This window comes from Passer montanus, unplaced genomic scaffold (assembly GCF_014805655.1).
Source record: "Passer montanus isolate IOZ18808 unplaced genomic scaffold, ASM1480565v1 scaffold10, whole genome shotgun sequence".
NCBI lineage: Eukaryota > Metazoa > Chordata > Aves > Passeriformes > Passeridae > Passer > Passer montanus.
In genome coordinates, this window is record NW_024356505.1 from 38113681 (window position 1) to 38134021 (window position 20341).

General features: G+C 41.9%; 2 protein-coding genes across 3 annotated transcripts in view; one reads left to right on the forward strand and one right to left on the reverse strand.

The window, feature by feature from the left end:
- Nucleotides 1-12421: 12421 nt before the first annotated feature.
- On the reverse strand, nt 12422-18935 carry LOC120500448. Of its 2 annotated transcripts, none has more exons than XR_005627098.1 (3): nt 18493-18935; nt 16152-16241; nt 12422-13362 (listed from the first exon to the last, which is right to left on the reverse strand). XR_005627098.1 is itself a non-coding variant. In XM_039705394.1 (3 exons), exons 1-3 carry the CDS (start codon nt 18042-18044, stop codon nt 13347-13349), a joined length of 846 nt encoding a protein of 281 aa, XP_039561328.1. In that variant the 5' UTR covers nt 18045-18071; the 3' UTR covers nt 12422-13346. The 2 variants fall into 2 exon arrangements, 1 of the variants encoding a protein (XP_039561328.1); XM_039705394.1 differs by lacking the exon at nt 18493-18935 and adding an exon at nt 17305-18071.
- The window catches only part of PRKAG2 (protein kinase AMP-activated non-catalytic subunit gamma 2), a 210675-nt gene continuing 208374 nt past the window's right edge, over nt 18041-20341 (forward strand). The window contains exon 1 of the mRNA XM_039705326.1: nt 18041-18167. Coding sequence (XP_039561260.1) covers nt 18072-18167 — 96 coding nt within the window. The 5' untranslated portion in view covers nt 18041-18071. The remainder of the gene's footprint in view (nt 18168-20341) is intronic.

Here is a 20341-nt window from a genome sequence, read left to right on the forward strand (position 1 = left end):
TTACAGCAAAGGGTGTTAACATTTGCATCGTCCCAGTTGCCTGCAGGCAGAGGGTAGCAGAGTTTCCAGCCTCTTCGGGATCCTGGGAGAGGCAAAGCACACTCCATTGAATGCTGATGTCTTGCTGCCCCACAGTGGCTGTGTTTACAAAAGGAATAATCCCCACAACAAAGGCAATGGTGAACGCTTCAAGTGGTAATAGTTTCTCAGTCAGGTTATAACTCTGCAAAACAAACATTGCATTTGCATGTTTCTGTGTTTACTACTCTGAGTTTGAATGCAATTAAGCATGGATGGTGTTGTCACACTTATGCTACCAGTGATGGACCTGTCCCTCCTTTAGAGGAGTAGAGAAGTGCCAAGTATCACTCTTGTAATGAAATCAGGGGAAGGGAAATATTCCATCCAAATATTCCAAGGCCTCTTGAGGCTGAGAGTCAGCAAGCGAACCTTGGCTACAGCACCAAAAATCTGAGTTATTAATAGAGGATTAAAGTGGTAGGCATCCTCTGGGCTACAGCAGGATTTAACAAATACCTGTGAATGAAACGTTCAAAAGGACTCCAAGGCAAAGCTTGACTGCAACTTGGAGTGTGCACAGAGGGAAAAGAGAAGGCAGTCCAGGATCGTGTTACTCATCTGATTGCAACGGGCTCTGTTTTCAGCGCTGCCCCCAGGGCTTTACCTGATCTATCCAAATATGTCTGCCCTTCCCACCCTGCAATCATTCATACATAAACAACTCTAAATACTTTTCTGACTGTTCTGCCAGTTTCAGCTCTTCTTGCTTATTCAGTGCCCGCTCTCCTGCCAAAACAACAAACTGAGCTCATGTGGGTTGTGGCTGGGGGCAGAGGCAGGCAACAGTGGTCTGCCCATTTCCTTTGTTTTCAGTGTTTCTCTTTGGCCTTTCCTTGGGTAGAATCCAAGGGATGGATCATTGCTGGTTCCATCATGATGCAGACGGAACAGACATCATTGTCAAACAATGACAGCTTTATGAAGCTTAACAATCTCAGCCAAAGTCTTGATGCTATCATCAGTCATGTCTTTCTTCCCAGTCCCTGCAGGTGACTGCAGCTGGCAGCAGATCTTTTGACAGTCAGATTCTCTATATTATCTCTTTTGGACCAAGCCTTTAAATAATTGGACAGGAAGATCTGGGAAATAGATATGCTGTTTCAAGGCATAAATAACATTGTGCTGAATGCTACGGAAAGCTTTTATTTAATTTAGTTCTGTTTGGTTCAAATGTGGTCATCTGGTTTGGCCTCCAACCATGATTTCTGTAGATTTATGCTCAGTTTCTTCTTAGACCACTGACTGTCATCTACAAATCATTTTACTGTACCTGCATTCCTCAGCTCTTCAGTGGGAATAAAAAGATATTCTTTACTTACAGGAAATGGAGATAGTGATGGGATAAGGAGTTTGTGAGATTTTCTAATTTTCTAGCGATAGAGATCCATATACATAACTGAAACACAGGGCTGAAATGCCAACAGTCTTTGCTACTTAGAACAAAGAAATGTGGAGAGTATTGCCGGTACTCTGCCATCAACCTGTGTGTTCCACCCCATGGAGAAAGCCAGACCATGCAAAGTTAAAACTACTTAAGCGATCAGGGATCAAGTGAAGTTAAGTTTTGGGTAGTCTGTCTGACAAAGTCACTGTGATGGGGACATTTATAAGAAAGAAATGTTTTACAATGAGGGTGGTGAGTTACTGGCACAGGTTGCCCAGAGAGGTGGTGGATATCCCATCCCTGGAAGCATTCAGGGTCACCTTGGATGGGGCTCTGAGCAACCTGGTCTGGTTGAAGATGTTCCTGCTTGTTGCTGGGGCTAGATAAGCTTTAAAGGTCCCCTCCGACCCAAACCATTCTATGACTGTGTTCTTTCGAGACGTTTAATTCTTCAATTTCCTTTTCGCCAATTGTCATGATGACTCAGAGCTTCATTTTAGGTCACAAAGTATTTTTGATAGTGATCAACTTCACCTTTTAATCTGCACGTGTTAGCCCAAGGCTGTTTTTTTCCTTCCAACATACCAAAACCATTCACCTAAATGGAAAAAAAATTTAAAAAATATAAAAAAGAAGGAAAAGAAACTCGACCAAGGACACACACACATTCACATTTGCTTTTTTTTTATTCTCCCACCCTTTTTCACAAAGGGGCAATTGCAGCTACCTGGCTTTTTCTGGAATGTAATCTGGGAGGTGATTTCATTTTTCCTGTGGTAAGAGGAACAGCAGACTCCTAGCAGCAGCAACAGCATCCTGCCAGCTATTGCTGCCACCAGAGTATCAGCAGGAGCTGTGAGCCTGAGGATGAGCAGCTCCCCAGCAACTCCAGATCAGGGGCAGTAAAGCAACATTTGATGGTTTGACCTGTGGCATTTTATGATATTTACTTGCTTCCCAGAAGTCTGGGAGGCTCTGGATTCCTTGGCGTCTGGCTGAGCCAGGAAGATAGATTAACTGAAGGACTGTGACTGTTTTGTCTTGGGTGAGGCCTTGTGGGCAGCCAGCTGTTTTATTTTGTGTATTGCACAAAAGGTTCCTTTAAATCTGTGTGTTCTAGGGATGAAGACTTGGAAGTGAGAGGGTAAACTGGGAATTTTTTTTTCCTTACACAGCAACCTTCACTAGCCAACACTATTGGCAAAAGCAGACAGAAGAGAGAAATTCTCTCAGAGCAGTGCTTGTGCACACTGCCCTGCCATGGAAAGTTTAAACCAGGAGGGTCAGTCCAGTATGGTGCTGAGGGCCTGATTATAAAATTCACTTGCTGCCTGCTCCTGGCTGTTACAGGTCACTGCTGGAGCCATGTAATATGCTGAACATATTGAAGTTGTGATAGTCAGGATCCAGAAATCTAACCCTGTGGCTGGACTAAAATTACCACCTTATGTGTACACAGGGAGCTCTGCTGACTTCAGTGAGACAAAAGCATTCACCTAGAATTAAATGCTTATCTGTTTGTATCTGACAGGGTGTCCTCCTGTCAGGAGACAGCCTGAACAAAGCCAGGAGACACTGTGGGCTCAGTGATATTTGTGTAAACCACGTGCAGTGGGCTTTCTGAGTTCATCCTGTATGCTCCTGTATCACAGTCCTTACTTTCTTTCACATTTTAACCAGAAAAATTATGGTGTATACTGCTCTCTGCAGTATAGCTCTTCCTGCCAAAGCTGCCTCAGAACAGAAGGAAAAGCCAGCTTTGCTTTTCCAGCTATGGCTTTTTAAAACATTTTTGTCTCAATCTGTTAGGCTTCCAGAGAATGTTCCATGGATATGTAGCATATTATGTTATTACTGCAGTCTATCTATGTTAAACCTTTATCATTCCACAGCCCTTTGAAACAGCGAAGGCTTGTAAGTCCTGGTTTACAAATGAGAAAACAGTAGCACAGCACTTAACCCCTGTAAGATTTCTGTTGGGCAAAATTCCTACATGGGAAGAGCCCATTGCCTTCTTTGTCCTTGCCTCACACCACTCATGTCAGGGATGTGAATGACCCACGTGGGATTTTGTCCCTGCTGGAGACAGGAGCCAAGGAGATATAATCAGACCTGCTCCCACATATTTCAGTAAAAACTGTGACCACACACTCTTTAAAGGGGATAATTTGAAGTAGGCACCCTCTAAATGCTTGTAAGAAAACTGCTAGAGATTTGCTATTTGTATGTAAGTCTTGATCTGGTTTTGGTTTTTAATGCAGTAATGACAAAAATTAAAATTGATAAACATATTAATAAGTTAATGAATAACTTTCTTAGCAATGTTGGCCTTCAGATTGCCATTAGGAAGCTTTTAAGCTAATAGAATGGTCTCAGAATTCTTATTCCAGCTTCCTTGCACACCTGTCTGTCTGTACTGAGCAAATCTTTGAGGTTTTCCTCACAGCTGTTAAGAGACAGAAACTTAATGTCATGTGTGCATGTGTTGTACAGCTAGGTTAAAATCCATACAGCTAAAAGAAACTCAGGTCTCAGGTTTCCAGGTTTATATATAGATTTCTTTTTCTGATGCAACAAAATGAAAAACAAACCCATAAAGCATTTGGACCCATCCCAAATTGCAGGTGAACACACTTTAAACCCCAAGACAATGTAAACAGAAAAATGCTTGCTACGTTCAGGCTTCTGCCCTAGATTCACCCAGGCAGTTCCAAACTGTTTTGGCTTTTCCTGTCATGTTTCTGGAGATACTTAGATAACTGATATCTCACTAATGTACTAAATTAAATATATAATACTTGAGAATCTCACCAGTATAAGCTGAGATGTAATTTATATTGTCAGTGTAAAAACTGGCATTGCACTGGTGACTCTCAGTCTCCAACCCCTCCATTACTTCACTGTTTGCCACTGCTTGGACTAAAACTTGCTGAGCAAGTGTAGCTTTTCACCCCAGGAATTTTTGCTGTCTGCCAGTGGCTCAGACCTTGCAACTCAGTGGTAAATTTCCCTTGTGACTTGAGCAAGTCCCACATTGGTGTGCAATAAGTATTCCAGGAGTTTGCCATGTACCCCTCAAGGAACAGATCCACAATGCTAAAAGAAGTGCTGAATTCATATACCAGCTGTGCAGAATCTGCTTTACCAGTAGAGAAGAACTGGGGATAAAACAATACCTAAACCCACAAGATTTTCAATAATAGAAAAAAATTACAAAAATATACAGGATGGGTCACTAGGATTATATTTGCCAATACAGCCCTTCCACAGTTGTTCCAACAGCTCATGCATTAGGAGGCTGAAATGTTGATTAGTTTCTGCTGTCCACATCAGATTTGGCTCACCTAGAAAACTTGAGAGCTGCCTTTCCCCTGTCCTAGTGATAAAGAGTTTACTCAGAGTCTGGAATAGCTGTTCCAACCTGGAGCAGAATATCTTGTCACCTACCCCTGATAACACTTTCCCTTATCTCTTACAATGGGCACTCAAATTAATGACGGAGATAAGGTCATTACTGTACTGTGTAAAAGCCTTATTTTCCTGTTGTACAGTTTGACTAGAACACATTCTTGGTTTCAGTTTTGATTTTGTTTTGATTTTCATTGGTTTTTTTTTTTGCCTTACAGGTCCCTTCAGACAGGGTAATAATTTTTGCAAATCATAGCGTATAAATATATAATGTGCAATTCATAAATAATAAATTATTATTATAATTACATTTCAAAATACAGCTGAAATTTGCTCATTTTTTGGAATTCAGTGCAATTAAATTTTTAAAAATTTAATGAAGATAAATGGATGGCAAAAATGGGAATTGAAGTGTTTGGAAGTTTCAAGTTTCTAGGAACTCTTAATTTCAAGGCCCTTTCTCCTCCTTAGCCCCTGCTTAGCAGAGACATGGGAGAGTTTAGCCACCAGATATATTAAACACAACACCCAAGTGCTCTTTGGTTTTGTGTGCAGGGTTGTGTAGGGGAGTGTAGAGCCCTCAGACCTTTACACCTCTGCTGTCACCTTTCTCAGGTGTTTTTACTTTGTGTGACTTTGAACTTGGAACAGAATAAACACGTTCCCAGCATGGTGTGAAGCCCTGAAACACAGTCCTCCTTGCATTAGCATTGCCTCTACCAGACATACCAGTACAAAGTTCAGGCAGCTTGTTGAAGGCTGAACTGGTCTGTTCTCATACAATTTTCTTTATCTTATCAAAAGTCCCCCAATGAGCTGGTGAGTCCAGACTGCTTCTAGGTCTCTGGTTCCTTGGCTCAGTCTCTGTCTTCAGGCTCATGGATCAGTTTGCAGTTGTCTGGCTACTGTTTTCTAATTATCTGCCTATTTTTCTCTAATTATTTTCATCTGTTATGTTCATACATTAGGAATATTTTGGTTCACAAAACTCTGACTTGCCTTAATCCATTTCAAAATAAAACATTTCTCTCTCACGTTTTCCTAGTTCTGAATGTAGCCACAAAAATTTTGATTGCTGTGTTTGATTACTTACTCTGACCATCTTGAGTTCCCTGCCACCTCATTTTCTTTGCACAAAATCATATTAAACTTGTTTGCTGTTCCCCACTTACAACGTCTACATCCTCAAAATGGTAATTGGATGCTAATTAGCAATTGCAGCTTCATAGGGACAGTCAGAGCTGTGGTCAGCACCAGTAGCCTGAAGCAGTGGGTTGTAAACTTGGCCCATGACATTTATTACATCTCTTAGATCTGAGAAATGTTCAAATCACAGTTTAAGACCATTACAGACAGTTTGTCCACACTCAAGTGAGGCTGGTGGGTGAATGTCAAATGCCAGCCTGGGACTACTACAAAATAAAAATAATTTTCATATGTTTAGTTCCAGTTTATTTCTCGTGATGTATCGCTAGTGGCTCATTTCTTCTGAAAGGCCTCTTTGGCCACATACTTTCCAGCTGACCTTATAAGATTGCACTGTGTGTCTGAAAAATCAATTAAAAAAGAACTGAAATGCACTTCTATTATATATTAACACGTGTCCTTGTAAAAAAAGGCCGTGATCTGAGTATGCAAAAGCTAATAATTGACCAACTTGTGGTGCCATACTATTTGTTCTATTTATTTTCTTTGCAGAAAGCATGCAAACCCTTCACAGGGACACGAAAAAAAAATCTGCAGAACACCCACACCAAGTTTAAATGGGCACATTTTAAATGTTGAGCAATGATTATCAGTTTATATCACCAAGGCTGCAAAACTCTTCTAACAAAAGAGAAAATTCAGATTTTATAGTTTCATAGTAGTGCATGAAAAGTAGGTTTACTTTGGCTCATTGCAGGACTTTAAAAAACCAACAACTCCAGATCTAAATTGATAAAGGCACATGAAACGACAGGTTTGTGGTTTTGTGTTACAAGGGACAAGTTCAGCACCTGACTTCAGGAAGTTTCTGAGGGCTCCATGTGGCATCCAGCATTTACTCAATGTGTCTGCAAGCCACTGCAACACTGAAGCTCAGCAGTGACATTTGTCTCGGAGCAGAAAGTCCTTGTGGTCACCTGGGGGACAAAGAGGACAATGCATTCCTGTGCCAGCTGTGTGGCAGGGGGGACATGGCCTGGAACTGTCATGTCCAGTGGCAGCTGAGAACTGATTTGGCTTCCACTCTTGTTTGCCTTCCTTAACTTGTCTGCAGTCTTTTGTACTCCTTTTCCTCCAACAAGAACTGCCCTGTGCCCTGGAAGTATTTCACTTCCACAGATGTTATACCACAGGACTATTTTTTCCCTTAGCTACTTTCACTATAGTGATCTTTCATAGAATTATTACCATAGAATAGCCTGGGTTGGAGGGGACTTTAAAAATCACCCAGTTCCAGCCTCTCTGCCATATGCAAGACACCTTCCACTAGACCAGGTTGCTCAGAGCTCCATCCAACCTACCTTTAAACACTTTCAGAGATGGAATATGTAAAACTTCTCTGGGCAACCTGTTCCAGTGCCTCGCCCCCCTCATAATAATTTTCTTCAGTTTGAGGCCATTCCCCTTTTTCCTATCAGTACATGCTCTTGTAAATAGCCTCTCTCCATGTTTTTTGTGGGCTCCCTTCAGGTGTTGGATGGCTACAATTAGGTGACCTCAAAGCCTTCTCTTTTCCTGTCTAATTGGTATAATTTTGAGAATAATTTTGAGTTTCTATGCTTATGGTGGTGCCACACCTTCTTTGGCTTCACTGTACTTCCAGAACCTCTGGAAAAGTCTCACAATGTTCAGAACTATCTCACAGTCTGTAGGACTGAGGTCAAAATGTGTCACTCTTGCCCTTTCTCAGTAATTTTTGGGACAACTCACCTTTCCTTCTGGGCAAGGATATATATTCTTGGAAAACACCAGAGGACTTGGATAATTTGAATAGTTGACTTCTATTCACATTGTTGTAAGGGAATAATGGTCTTTCACCCAAATGAGTACATTCTTTAATTCAGTTTATAACTCACAATGACCGTGAGAGATGAGCTAATCTGTGGTGCTTTCAATTCCAGCTTTGTAGCTTGAGAGCACCAAGATTTAAGGGTTCCTTTTTTTTCCCTCTGACTGAGTTAAGCTGGGGGTTGATATTTAAACAATGTAAGGACAGGGCAGACCCAGCCCTGGTATCCAGCTGAGAATTAGACACCAATCTTTTAGTAGTCATACCTCATTTGGCCTAATTCTCAGATTAACATTTACATTTTGGGTGGGAACATATTCCAATCACCTGTTATTAACCCTATTATCATACTGAATATAATCCTTTTTGTTAATATATGGCCATTATCTTTTTTGTCCCTGTTTCTCTTTGGAAATCTATTCCAGAACTTACTTGCTCTTATCCATAAGAAACCTCTTCCAATTCTAAATGTTTTCATTACAGGGTTTTTTTTAAAGTTTTTTCTTACAGCAACTTTAAATTTTAGCTAAATTGATTTGGCAGAGAACACTCTCAGAGTCAGACTGATGTTTTTTGAATAAGCTTATAAATCTGTAATTCCAGTGCTCTCCAGTTTTCTTCAAGGAAAAAGTACATGTTTCCTCCTGCCCAGCACTCCTTTGATACCAAGAGCTATTTATTTGCTTAGAGCAACTCTTCAGTTTTGGGACTTTCTTTTAATTTTACTTTTGCAGCCTGAAATATGTAGTCTCTCATAGCAGATATTAAAGAGAAATTCAGCACATACTACCCAGGAGCAACATTGCTACTAATTGCTTACCCAGAGGATAAATAATGAAACAGCTTTACTGTGAAAAGAATTAATGAGGAACATAATTTTTTATGGATAAGAAAATTGTATCATCCACTCAACTTTACCATTGCAGCTTTAATTTTTTGTGTGATTTGGTGATAAATATTTGTGTGACCTTTGATGTGTACTTGTCTGGGTATTGGGATTCCCTCAGCTTCTCTTTTAGTGTTAATGAGCAGAATGCACAAAAAATATTTTTCCTGAACTTGCCCTAATTTTATGGGACATGGGTGCTCTGGTGGGACTAAGCCTTTTGCTGAGGGATTACTGTCAGATTCTGCAGACATGAATGGCAAAAGTTGTTCCTTTATCTTCAAAAACCTTAAAATAAATGGAGTTTCCACTCCCAGGAGTGGAAGTCTTGCTGATGAGCTGAATGACAGCAAACCTCACATATAGCATAAATATTTTCCAAACACCAAAAAGTAAATTCTGAGTATTAACAGCCCAAGAGTGACATTTGATTATTCCATTAAATCAACCACATTGTACCAAGTATTTTATATTTTATTTTGGCAGTGAAATAATATTTGTTGAATATGAATCCTGAAGGCCTGATGAAAACAAAACTTCTGTTATGATAAGATTGCAGGATTAGCCTCAGCTTTAGTAATTAATGGCCTGCTTCCAGCAAATTTAATATGGAATGCTTGAGACTGGTTTGAGATATATATGCCACATATGTTTATGTCTGCAAATCAGCAATTTTGTATATTTAATATGGTATAAACTTAGACCTGTTTATGGTGGGTTTTACATATGGGTGGTCCTCCTATATTCTTAATTAGTTATACATAATTTAATTACTGTTGTAGTATATGCAGTCAAAATACAAATGTGTTACAGTCCTGATTTGAAGCTCCCAGACACAAAATGCTTGTCATTATAATCTTCTAGATATTAAACACCAGCTCAGATATTCATCACTGATAATTTGGAATAACTGATAATTTCATTATTTCAGATAGTAGAATAATGCTCAGTGGAGCTTACTACTGTGTAAAAAAAATATCTTCCACATGATGAGCCTCGTGCCATCAGGAGCAGTGTGAATGGGCATGAGGAAATTTGACAGGAGGATGACTCCTGTCCCCTCCTTTCCCCCAAGCTCTTGTGGTCCCAAAGCATCTTAGCAAGACCCATGGAGTGTAGCACTGAGGCTCTTGGGACCACTCAGCTCATGGTCAGCTCCCAGTGGAAATGGGTCTTGAGTGACCACAGTAATGCTGGGCACAAAGAACATATTTCACTCAGCTTAAGAGAGCCTCCCACATTTCCCACTCACGTTTTTTATGCACACCAGAAAATAAAATAAATTTGTGTTTAGTTAGAAGACCATAAAGTCAAGATTATACCCTTTCTGCAGAAACAGAAATCAATTGCATCTCACCTGATACAGGACTTTATGATTTTTTCAATCATTCCCCTGAGCTTGCACATCTCTTTAATATTACCTTGTAATTTTTCATTTAAAGACTCTAAAGTCCAGATACTTTGCATAATAAGACATAATCAAAATTTTAGATGAGAATAAAATAATAATCTTAATGAAGCTACACTGAATTACATTAACTATTTTTGGGAACTCTTTGGATTCATTGTGGGGACCACTTCTATATTCTAGAGTCGTTTCTAGATATTTGTTGCTTCTAAAGCTCTTCTGATAAGATTTTAGACCCTGTTCTTAAAAAAAAAAAAATAAAAAAATTGAGATATTTTGAAACAAAAGTTCTTCCTGACTTGAAATTATGTTATCATAAACCTTTCCTTATGGACATTTTCACCATTTTCTAACACTGTTAGTCAGATTCTCCTGGCTTCAGAATCTGACTGCATTTGTTAAAGTTGTTAAATCTGCACTTGCTATGTTATATATATATACACTTATTTTGTAATTACGCAATGCTATGGTAATGTACAATCTGCAGTCTTTAACTGGATAAATCCCTCACCTTTCACGTGTCAGAATGATTTGCCAATAATCATGACCCTTGTTACCTTCATCACTGCACATCTGAGATTCCTCCTTGTACAGGTCATTTTCTGCCAAAACAGGAGCAGTATAACAGGAACTGTGTTGGTCTCCTCCTATGGAAGTGGTCTGCTGACAGGCATTGAAAAAACTGAGGAACAACTGTAGTTTAGTTTTCAGAGAGCCCAGGCATGCAGGGAAGCCAGGATCTGACATTTCCATCCTCTTGGCACAGGTCTGAGCTGCAGATCTCAGATGATACAGCAAGGCTTTTAGGAAAACTCTTACCTCAGACAGGGCAGCCATGACCAGGCTTCCTAATGGCAATGCTCCCTGACTGGTGTTAATTCCTGAACCATGCCTTGGTGGGGTCTTGGAGAGCTGCAGACAGCCTGAGCCAAAGCTCTGCAGGGACTGAGAACAGTTCAACAATTAGGACAGGTCCAGGACACTGCTCAGGCCTGGTGCTCTGGTTTGCTGGTGGAGATGACAGTTCTGAGCCACCTTTCCTACACGTCACCTTTTGTCCTGGGGAGATGTCATCTTGGCTCTGCATGAATTCACACTGAACATCTGCTCATCATGCTTGTCTGTGCCCATCACACATGGAGAAGCAGAAAAACAAATCCTGCAGCACCTCAATTACATAGATTAGATACCTGGGATCAAATAAGATGTTTGCACTGTTGCAGACAAGCCTAGGTAAGACTGTGCTCTCAGTACAAGAGAAATACAATTCATTTATGAAAACAAGCAGGAGTTGCCATTCACCTCTCATCCTTTCAGATGTTTGGTTCTTGTTGCACACATTGTGATATCCACAGGTCCTGAATACCAAGGTGTAGCCAAGCAAAGTTTCATTGCATTCTGATCCTTTGGAAGCCATTGTGCAGAGGTTTTATATAATTCATATTAATTTATATCATATTGTTCAGGTTTTATTTAATTCTGCTCTTTCTTCCTGTTTTTATTCAGTCCTCTGTCTCACCCATAAACTATCACCTTCTCATTGATTCTTCACATATAATGGGATTTCTAGGGCTCTCCTATTATTAGTTACTACCAGATGAAAGAAGATATTTGGATTGTTTCACAATTGTTGCAATTTTGCCCTCCCTAAAGGGAATCTTGCCACTGGCCTTGGCTGGAGGCCTCTGCTGGAGAACACTGCTACAGGTGTGTTCTGGGACACTGTGCCACCAGTACCTTGCAGCATAACAAATTTGAAGCTAATTATGCAAAATTTATTTTCTTTGAGATCTTACAGACCATCCTGGAATCGACTGCTTATGATTGCTTTGGAAAGCTCACCTCTTTTTGCATCTGCACCACCAGCAGTGACAGACTGTTGGTTTGGAGCAGTCTCACCCCCTCCACTCCAGAAGGAAGATGCTGTTCCTGCCCACTGTCCTGTCTGAAGCCAAGCACACTCCATGCCAAGGAATAAATTGATATTATCACACAGAGAAGGCTCACAGAAAATGTGTTTGTAATTCTTCAGCTCTCTGAAATCTTCACAGTGAACTGGGAAGAACATGGAAGTACTTTCAGATTCATGCTGCTGAAAACACTTTTTGTTCTTATGCCCACACATACCTGGTAGAACCATGTCTCTGCCTCCTTTAAACATTCTTTTAGCTAATGTACTGCATTATGCATATTATTGGAAAAGAAAATGAAAAGCAGACTCCTCTTGAATTCTATCTGTAATTCTCTGTGTTAATTTGCACAACTGACAAAAATCACTCAATATGGGAAATGAATCTTTTCTCACTGGTTTTGCATATAATCTGTTAAATTTTGATTGAGGTTATCTGTCTAACTTGTAGGCCTACATATGCAAATCAGAGGTTCCAAGTATTGTGTTTGGCTAACAGCCAGAAATTCTGACTCACAATCAGTAGAAAACACAAAAGAAATTTTCCTGTATCAGTAAGGAGGAAATTAGCTACTTTAAAAAGTATTTTTCATTGCTTCTTCATGACTCTTAAGTACTAAGAATACTTGAGGCTGAACAGCATCATTACAGTTAATGGAAATTTTTTTATATATAGAAACCAATATAAAAAGATAATGTCTCATGAAGTACTTCAATCTTTGGAAGGCTCTCCTGGCTCTCAGAACCAGCAGAGATTGTGTGAACTTTGAAAATCAGCCTCAAAGTTTTTTATCAATGTCTTGTGGTTCAAACAAGAAAATGTGTTTTCCATGTTTGTACCTAGTCAGGTCTCCCAGATGCTTTCTAGCACAGATGACAGAGAGTATTATTCATATTTTACTCTTACAGTGAAGTGATACAAATGAAAAACAGAACTTAGCTGTGGACACAGTCTGTAGAACAGTGCTGGCACTAATGCCACCACACAGTGGGGTTCAGGTCACAGCACCATGCACCCTCTGATTCCCTGTGCCTGCATTTCCTGTGGGGTCAGTGCTGTGCAGCATGAGGGCAGCCTCGTGGGGATTGTGGTTCTGGAGCCATGAAGATGGGACACAGTGAGACAAGCACTGCAGCTGCCAAACGTGGAGCCTCCTGCCAATCCTTGCTCCAGTGTCCACGCCACGGCCTTCTGTGGACCAAATAAACCCATTCCACAGGCCTGCTCATTTTGAATGATGACTTCTGAAACTTTTTGATACCCAGGATCAGTTGTCAAGACGGGCAAGATCTGCAAGTGAAAAGAAAATAAAGTCAAAAAACTGTCCCTTCCTTTGGCAGTTTGAGAGAAATTAGCAGTCAGGTTAAATTAGAGAAAAACAGCCTAGAAATGTCATATGAAACTGCTTCTCTCTCACTTCTCCTCCTCTGCACTGTGATGCAGGTGAGAAGACATCCCAGTGACAGTGGATGAAGCAGTGCAGCAGCTCTGGGAGAGTGCCCAGCACCCAGTAGAAATTCTGTAGGGATTCTGGGGACAGTGGGAGGGAGCTGCAGGGCAGACTGTGCTGCTGGGCCTCAGGTGACAAGAGAATCCATTGCAGTAACCACTTACCTACCAGAAGGTGTCTGACAGCCTGCAAAGGAAGCACAGCCACCTGCCCACACAACCTCTCTTTCAGCATAAATATTCGTCACTCTTTGCTAGTGTAATGTTCCTGGAGACCTTCTGGGGACAAGAAGCTCCTCTCATTAACCTCATTACCTCACCTTGCTTCAGCCACTCATGCCTTCCTGGCAGATTTACAATTTCTCCTGCAAATTTCCCCACGGAAGGCAATTTTAATTGCAGTTTTGCTGCAAGCCATGCAATTTAGCTGTCTACAGGAATTTCCTCATGTTGATCCTATATTCTACTTGACTTGAAATATGCACCCTGCACTGTGCTGAGTGTCAGCAGGTAGCAGGTGAGTGTGGCTGTGGGCAGACAGATGTCAGGGCTGTGTCCTCTCTGGCCTCTACAGAAGACTTGTGCAGGGACTATGGCATCCCAATACTGCATCAGGTTAATTAGATTGTACTGGTAATTAAGTTAAGGAGCCCTGTGCAGCAGGGTCGAACTCAATCTAATAAATGTGTTGAACAGAAACCAAGCAATCCACTTCAAGCATGCTCAAAGTACTGAGTGGCAAATTGGAGAAGAGAGAAAGATGGAGAACAAAATCAGAAGGATGAGAATGAGAGGTGAAATATGAAAAGAAAGGGACAGGCAGAGGAGGTAGTGCAGAAACCAACATGGACAAATATTAACATAAGAAGAGTATAAAGAGAAAAATAGCTATTATAAAGCATAATTAATGCCAGGATACTGAATACCAATAACAGCCAGGCAAGGTCTTGGGCTTCCAGATTTCAAAATGTCTTGATTTTTAAAAGCTTGCTCTAAATCCTGGAAATATATATATATATACTTATATTTATATATTTATATATTTATATATATAGTTAAGAAATAATGTGGTTGACTGAGAAATTACACTATTTACCCTGGAATGGAATATGCCCATTATTTATGGTAGGAAATGTAGTCACCAAAATGAGACTTCTGAAGGGGTTTGTGCCTAAAATATACCTACAGATTGCATGTGTGAAAAATCTACATTGAATGCTCACAGTATGATTAATATATCATCTGCAGAGAAAGAATAATAGTTTTTTTCATAGATACTTTTTTTCCTCTGGTGCAATGTATATGATATTACCAACAACAAACTATAAGGCATTACAAAAAAATGCTGGTTTTAATAAAGAATTAAAACCCACCAACTCACATAGCTCTCCCCATACACCACTTTTTTTTTTTTAATATCCTTTCTCAGTGAAATTTAAAGTCTTTACAAAATCTCTACATATTGCATGTGGAACCTCAGCACAAAAGTTTGCTGGTGCCATATTATTTTCCTTACAGCAACTATAATCGATACAACCAAGGCTCAAAGAAAAGTTTTATGGCAGTGAAATTGATCAAAATAGCTTAGATCTCATTAAAAATATTTACAATGTTGTTTGTTCATATGCTGGCTACATTTATCCATGGACCAAGGCTCAAAGAAAAGTTTTATGGAAATTGATCAAAATAACTTAGATCTCATTAAAAGTATTTACAATGTTGTTTGTTCATATGCTGGCTACATTTATCCATGAAAGATAAAGAGCAAAGAGGGATAAAAACATGGTGCCCTAATGTCTGAAATAATTGGTGATTATATTAACACTTGATTTTACAAGGAGTCAAGCTCCTGAAGTCTAGCAGCTGTAGGAGTATTTAGGCTTTGTTTTGTTGTTTGTTGTATTTTTTGTGGTTTATTTTCTTTTTTGTTTTCTTTTTTTTTTTAACATGTCTCTAATCCTCAGAGCTGCAATGAAAAGTTTAAAAATATGACTGGAGAATCAAAGGTCATATTTGAGATCTTAGAGGGTCAAAGGAAAAAAAAATAAGGATAATTCCTTATTGTGCTATTCTGAAATGATAAACATGCTTAAGGCAATATCCTGATGGGGAGAGGTTGATTTGTGATTTTTTTTTAGGTTTGGGAGTTTGGCCATGCTGACTTTATGTCACTTTCTGAAACTTTTTTTACAATAACCACAATTATTCACACCAATAATCTAAAAAAAAAGGAAGAGTTAATTTAGATTTAAAATACTAAATGTAGAAAATAAATTATAATATTGTGGGAAACAATTTTGCATAAACAAGGGAAAGGAGTATTTATATGGTAGATTTTATTCCACCTTGAATTAATTAATGAATTTAGTTAATTAATTTAAGGAAGAATGACCAGAAGATCTGCATGCTTACAACACCAATTGCTAAAATCCTTCTAAAGAAATTCTATCTTCTCTAATTTTTTAACTTTCAAGACCCAGTAGCTAGAAAAACCTTGTGACAGTTTTTTCACAGGCATGATTATTAGTAATTTTTTCATTTTTTAAATCCAGTCATTCCTATATCCCTTGGCAACAGCACTTTGTTGGCAGAGTTTATATAAATGTTGGGAGAAAGTAGATGTTACAGACCTGTCCACATCCCTTCCTGAGCTGGTGTCAGTGATCTTGGTCCCTGTTTCATTTCTGGGTCTGTTTCCTTCCATGACAGTCTGTAGGAACCTGTAGGACAGTTATCTATTTCATTAAGGGGGTCATATTTTTATTTAATTCTCTATTGTTTTAGAGAAGTGTCTTCAGGCTTTACACCCGACCAAGCTTTCCACCTGTTAAATACTGAGACTTCCAAAAGGAGGGAAATAAATCTGAATTCTTGTACTTTTTGATGATAGCCACTGCAACCCTGTATTTTTTCAGAAGACAAGATTTTTGAGGAAAATTCTTCTGCCTTCTCTCCTCAATCGTTGTTTTATAGAATCCCCTAAGATTTGTTGGGAGTGATTACAGTGTCACCTTTGTGAATGCATACACACACATCTTTCAGCCCAGGGAAAATCTGAGTTTAAGCGCTGTGATCAAAGGTCTGTGACTGTAACGGGCTTGGCCTTACCCTCAAATTCAGGCAGTGCAAAAAGATGCAGAGATTGTCAAGGGAAGAAGAGCCACTTCTGAAACAAACCCTCATATTTTGATGCAGCATGTCTGCTTGTTTAAACCACCTGCTGTCCTGAAGAAAAGACACCAAAAGGACAGAGGTCCTTGCTGTCCCAGACTCCCAGCCCTGGCCTCAGCCCTGGTGGCACTGCCGTGGGGCTGCTCTGGGGCAGCAGCACCGCCACAGGTGAAGCGATGTTGGGAGCTTTTCCTTCTCTGGGACCCGGGGACGCCAAATCCATTCTCCCGCGGGGGCTGAGCCGCCTCTTTCGCTCGGCTGGATCTGCAAGCGAGCTGAAGGCTTTTTGGAGGGAGGGAGCGGAAAAATCTACGTTCAGGAGCGGACTGCGGCCCTCCCGGCTTGGCACACGCTCCCTGCCTGCCCGGCAGAGGCAGGGCAGCCTGGGGTTTTGCCCAGAGGGAATGAAGCCTGGCGGGGCCCGCTCCTTGCCGGGCTGAGGGGAGCGGTGCCCCGGGGGAAAGAAATCCCCCTCCCTCAGGGCACGGCCGGGAGAAACCCTGAGGGGAGGGCGGCGAGAAAACAGCCTGGGAGGTCGGCAGGGAGGGAGGGAGAGGAACCGCGCCGCCTTCGGGCGTTTTTGGCAAGGTGAAAGGCAGCCTTTTCGCCCACCTCCGTGCTCCGGCAGCCCGGGGAATGCAGGCACAGCTCCAGCCGCTCTCCCCGCGCCGAGGGGCCGGCGGCGCGGCCCGGGGCGGGCGGCAGCCGGGGGGAAGCGGCCGGACTGCGGGAAAGTTGCGTGCTGCTCGTTTCGCAGCTCCTGGGGAGCCTGCTGGGGCTCTCGGAGAGCCCGGACACCTCCTCCCATCCTCCTGCCTCCCTTCGCTCCCTCCCTCCCTCCCTCCCTCCCCGCGGGACAAAACAGTCCGCCAGGAGCGTCGCCCGAGCGCTTCCCCTTTTCGGGTTTTGTAGCCTTTGAGTGTTTGGGGGATTGTTTTTTTAATTTTTTTTTTCTCTCTCTTTCGGTGAGTGTGTGGCCGAGCTGGGCAAGGGGAAGGAAACTTTCTCCCCCCCTCCCCCAGGATGCTCCGGATATTTTTGAAAGGGCGGAAGAGTGAGAAAGGGAGCAGCGTCTGTAAGGGCATCTCATGCTCCTGCGAAGGTCCCCCCTGACACCTCGCTGCTGGCATTAAAGACGGGAGCTGGAGAAACTCCTCCCCTTCCCTCGGCTTCTCTCCTTCTCCCCCCCTCCTCTGGCTTCGCCCCCCCACCCCCAAATTTCCTAAGGCCATTAGGAAGGGGGGGAAAAAGAAAAGGAGAGAGAAGAAGAAAGAAAATAAGGAGCCTGGAGTAACTGCGGCCCGTGGGACGGTGGGGAGAGGTGGAAGAGGAGCCTCCCTCTCCAGCTCCATCGCTCAGCACCACGCTTGGGTGAAGGCATGGGAAGCACTGCCATGGACAAGAAGAAAGATGCCTCCAGCAGCAGCAGGAAGGGCTCCAGCCACAAGAAACTCATGTTGCGAGTGCACATCCCCGTAAGTGGCTCCTCGCTCTCCCTCCCGTTCGGCAGCTGGCGGGGCTTAGGCGTGTTTTTCTCTGACAGGGAGAAAGGCAGGGAGAGGTGTTTCCTGCCGAGCCCTGCAGTTCGGGGCATGCTGGGCTGGGGGTGCACCCCTGCTGCAGGAGAGTCCTCACAGCTGGGTGGGCTGAACAGCGGGGCTTGGCCCCCGTGCCGTGCTGGGAGCCCAGGATGCCGTGTCCGTGGCACGGAGGTGTATCCCCTATCCCAGTGCCAGAAGTGACTCCCACTCCCTGCTGTACAAGTGCCCTGGGCTGTGGGTTTGGCTCGGTTTGTCTCACCCAGTTCCCTCGCAGACTCGCAGCGCGGTGTGGCAGAAGGTCTGCTCGCCCCCAAACGCTGGTCTCAGCATTCCCGGGTTTGGCTCCGGGAACTGTCCCTGCCTGTGGCTGAACCAGCCTTTACTCTGATTCTTCCCTCTCGAGGTTAATCACTTCTGAATTTCCCAGGGCTGGGGAACCCAGAGCTCACTCAGATTTGGGTCCGAGCAGTCTGGTTACCAGCTCTGTTCTGTGTATTCCACTATAAAGTAACATACAAGAAATTCTAGGTATAGATACAGAATAACTACAGATCAAAAGTTTCTGTTTCCAGTGAGTACTACAAGGCTGACTGGCTCTGTCCTCAGAATTAAATGCCTTTCAAAACTTAAATTACTGGGGTTTTTTACTATTAGGATGTTCTTGTGATCTATGTAGCTATTAGTTTTCTATTATCAGTCGTGATGTACTTTTGGTTTCAATGCTTCTGGCAAGAAATGGCAAAGTCCTTATATCTTCTCTGTGCCCTCTGTTGTTTTATTGCTTATTGGTGTTTGGTTTCTTTTTTTGTTGTTTTGTTTTGTTTATTAGTTTGTTTTAAATCTCATTATATAAAAGTGGGAAACAGTTCTACACATATCTCTGCCAGGCCACCAAGGAGCAAAAAGATATTTGTGGTTCTAAGATTTTCCTTTGTTTTAGGAAAGAATAAGAAGTCAAAGCAAATTTATTAGGTGTCTCGAGTGTGTGGAATAAAATGGAGGAAAAGTACATGACTTTTCTGCAGATTTTATTTTTCTCTGGGGAGGAATGCAAGCCCAAGAGCCCAAGCCAAACTTCTGGAGCTCAGAGTGCATTCAGTACTAGAAGAAAAGGGTCTGTTTCTGCTAACAGAAATGGGTGTTGCCTACGAATTTGTGACAGAAGATTTTAGGCAATAAACTTTACCATGTTGCCAGTAGTACTTCACAATAGGGACGTAAAATACCAGCAAATAAAATGTAACACACCAAAGCACCACTACCCCTGTGCTCATTATCCCTTCCCACCCTGCCTGCAAAATTGTCTCTGCCATCTCTTTCCACTGCCCCCCCACCTCTGACTCAGTCTGGCCAGAAACTCTGGTGCAGTTCGATCCCCACAGCTGCTCTCAGGAGCTGCATTTTCTGCCTGCTGAGGAGCCACAGGTAGTTTTGGGTTTTCCTGTGCTTGTTGCAGGATTTTACAGCACGCACCTGGTGTTTTTGAAATACCTGCTGGTCAGCAGATATCTCTGACTACACCAGAACTTAGAACAATTTTCCTCCTTTTATGGTGCGAAGCTAACATGAAAAAAGTACTTAAGGAACTCATTAGCACTAAATCATTATTGACAGAGGAATGCTAATGCTTTTTTCCCTAATTTCCTCCCTAATCCATAGACAACCTTTAGTCATGAGTGTTGCCTTAGTTCTGTCTTGGATGGAACAGTTTTAGTAGTGGATCATAATTTTTAATGTTCATCATCTCTTGGCTTTTTGCTATGCAGTTTGTCACCTGGGTAGTGGTAGGGACTCAGTACACGAGCTTGCAAATGCCTGATGTTACACTGAAGTCAACATAAGTTTTGTTGTTCACCCAGTTGGTAATGAGATAACACCTTCCATCCTTCCTCTCCATCCCCTAAATATGACCCTTCTCTTCCATTCTGCATCATTCTGACATTCCTCAAATGGACTATTGAGCCCATGGTTGTACTCGTATTTTTAGTGGTTTTCTGTAATCTGGCAGAGTTTGAACATGGCTGTGCTATAAGAAAGAACATTTTTCACATTCTCCTTACTTGACAGAGGAATCTGCATTTGAAAAGATCTGTTTAGACTGAGGGTTT

Bases quoted from the DNA above. Each gene is read 5' to 3' on its own strand.
- LOC120500448 (XM_039705394.1), bottom strand. From the start codon at position 18,044: ATGGAGCTGGAGAGGGAGGCTCCTCTTCCACCTCTCCCCACCGTCCCA. The intron at 16,242-17,304 runs GTGGGCGAAAAG...ACTGTCCTACAG, and splicing joins CGGGCTGCCGGAGCACGGAG to GTTCCTACAGACTGTCATGG.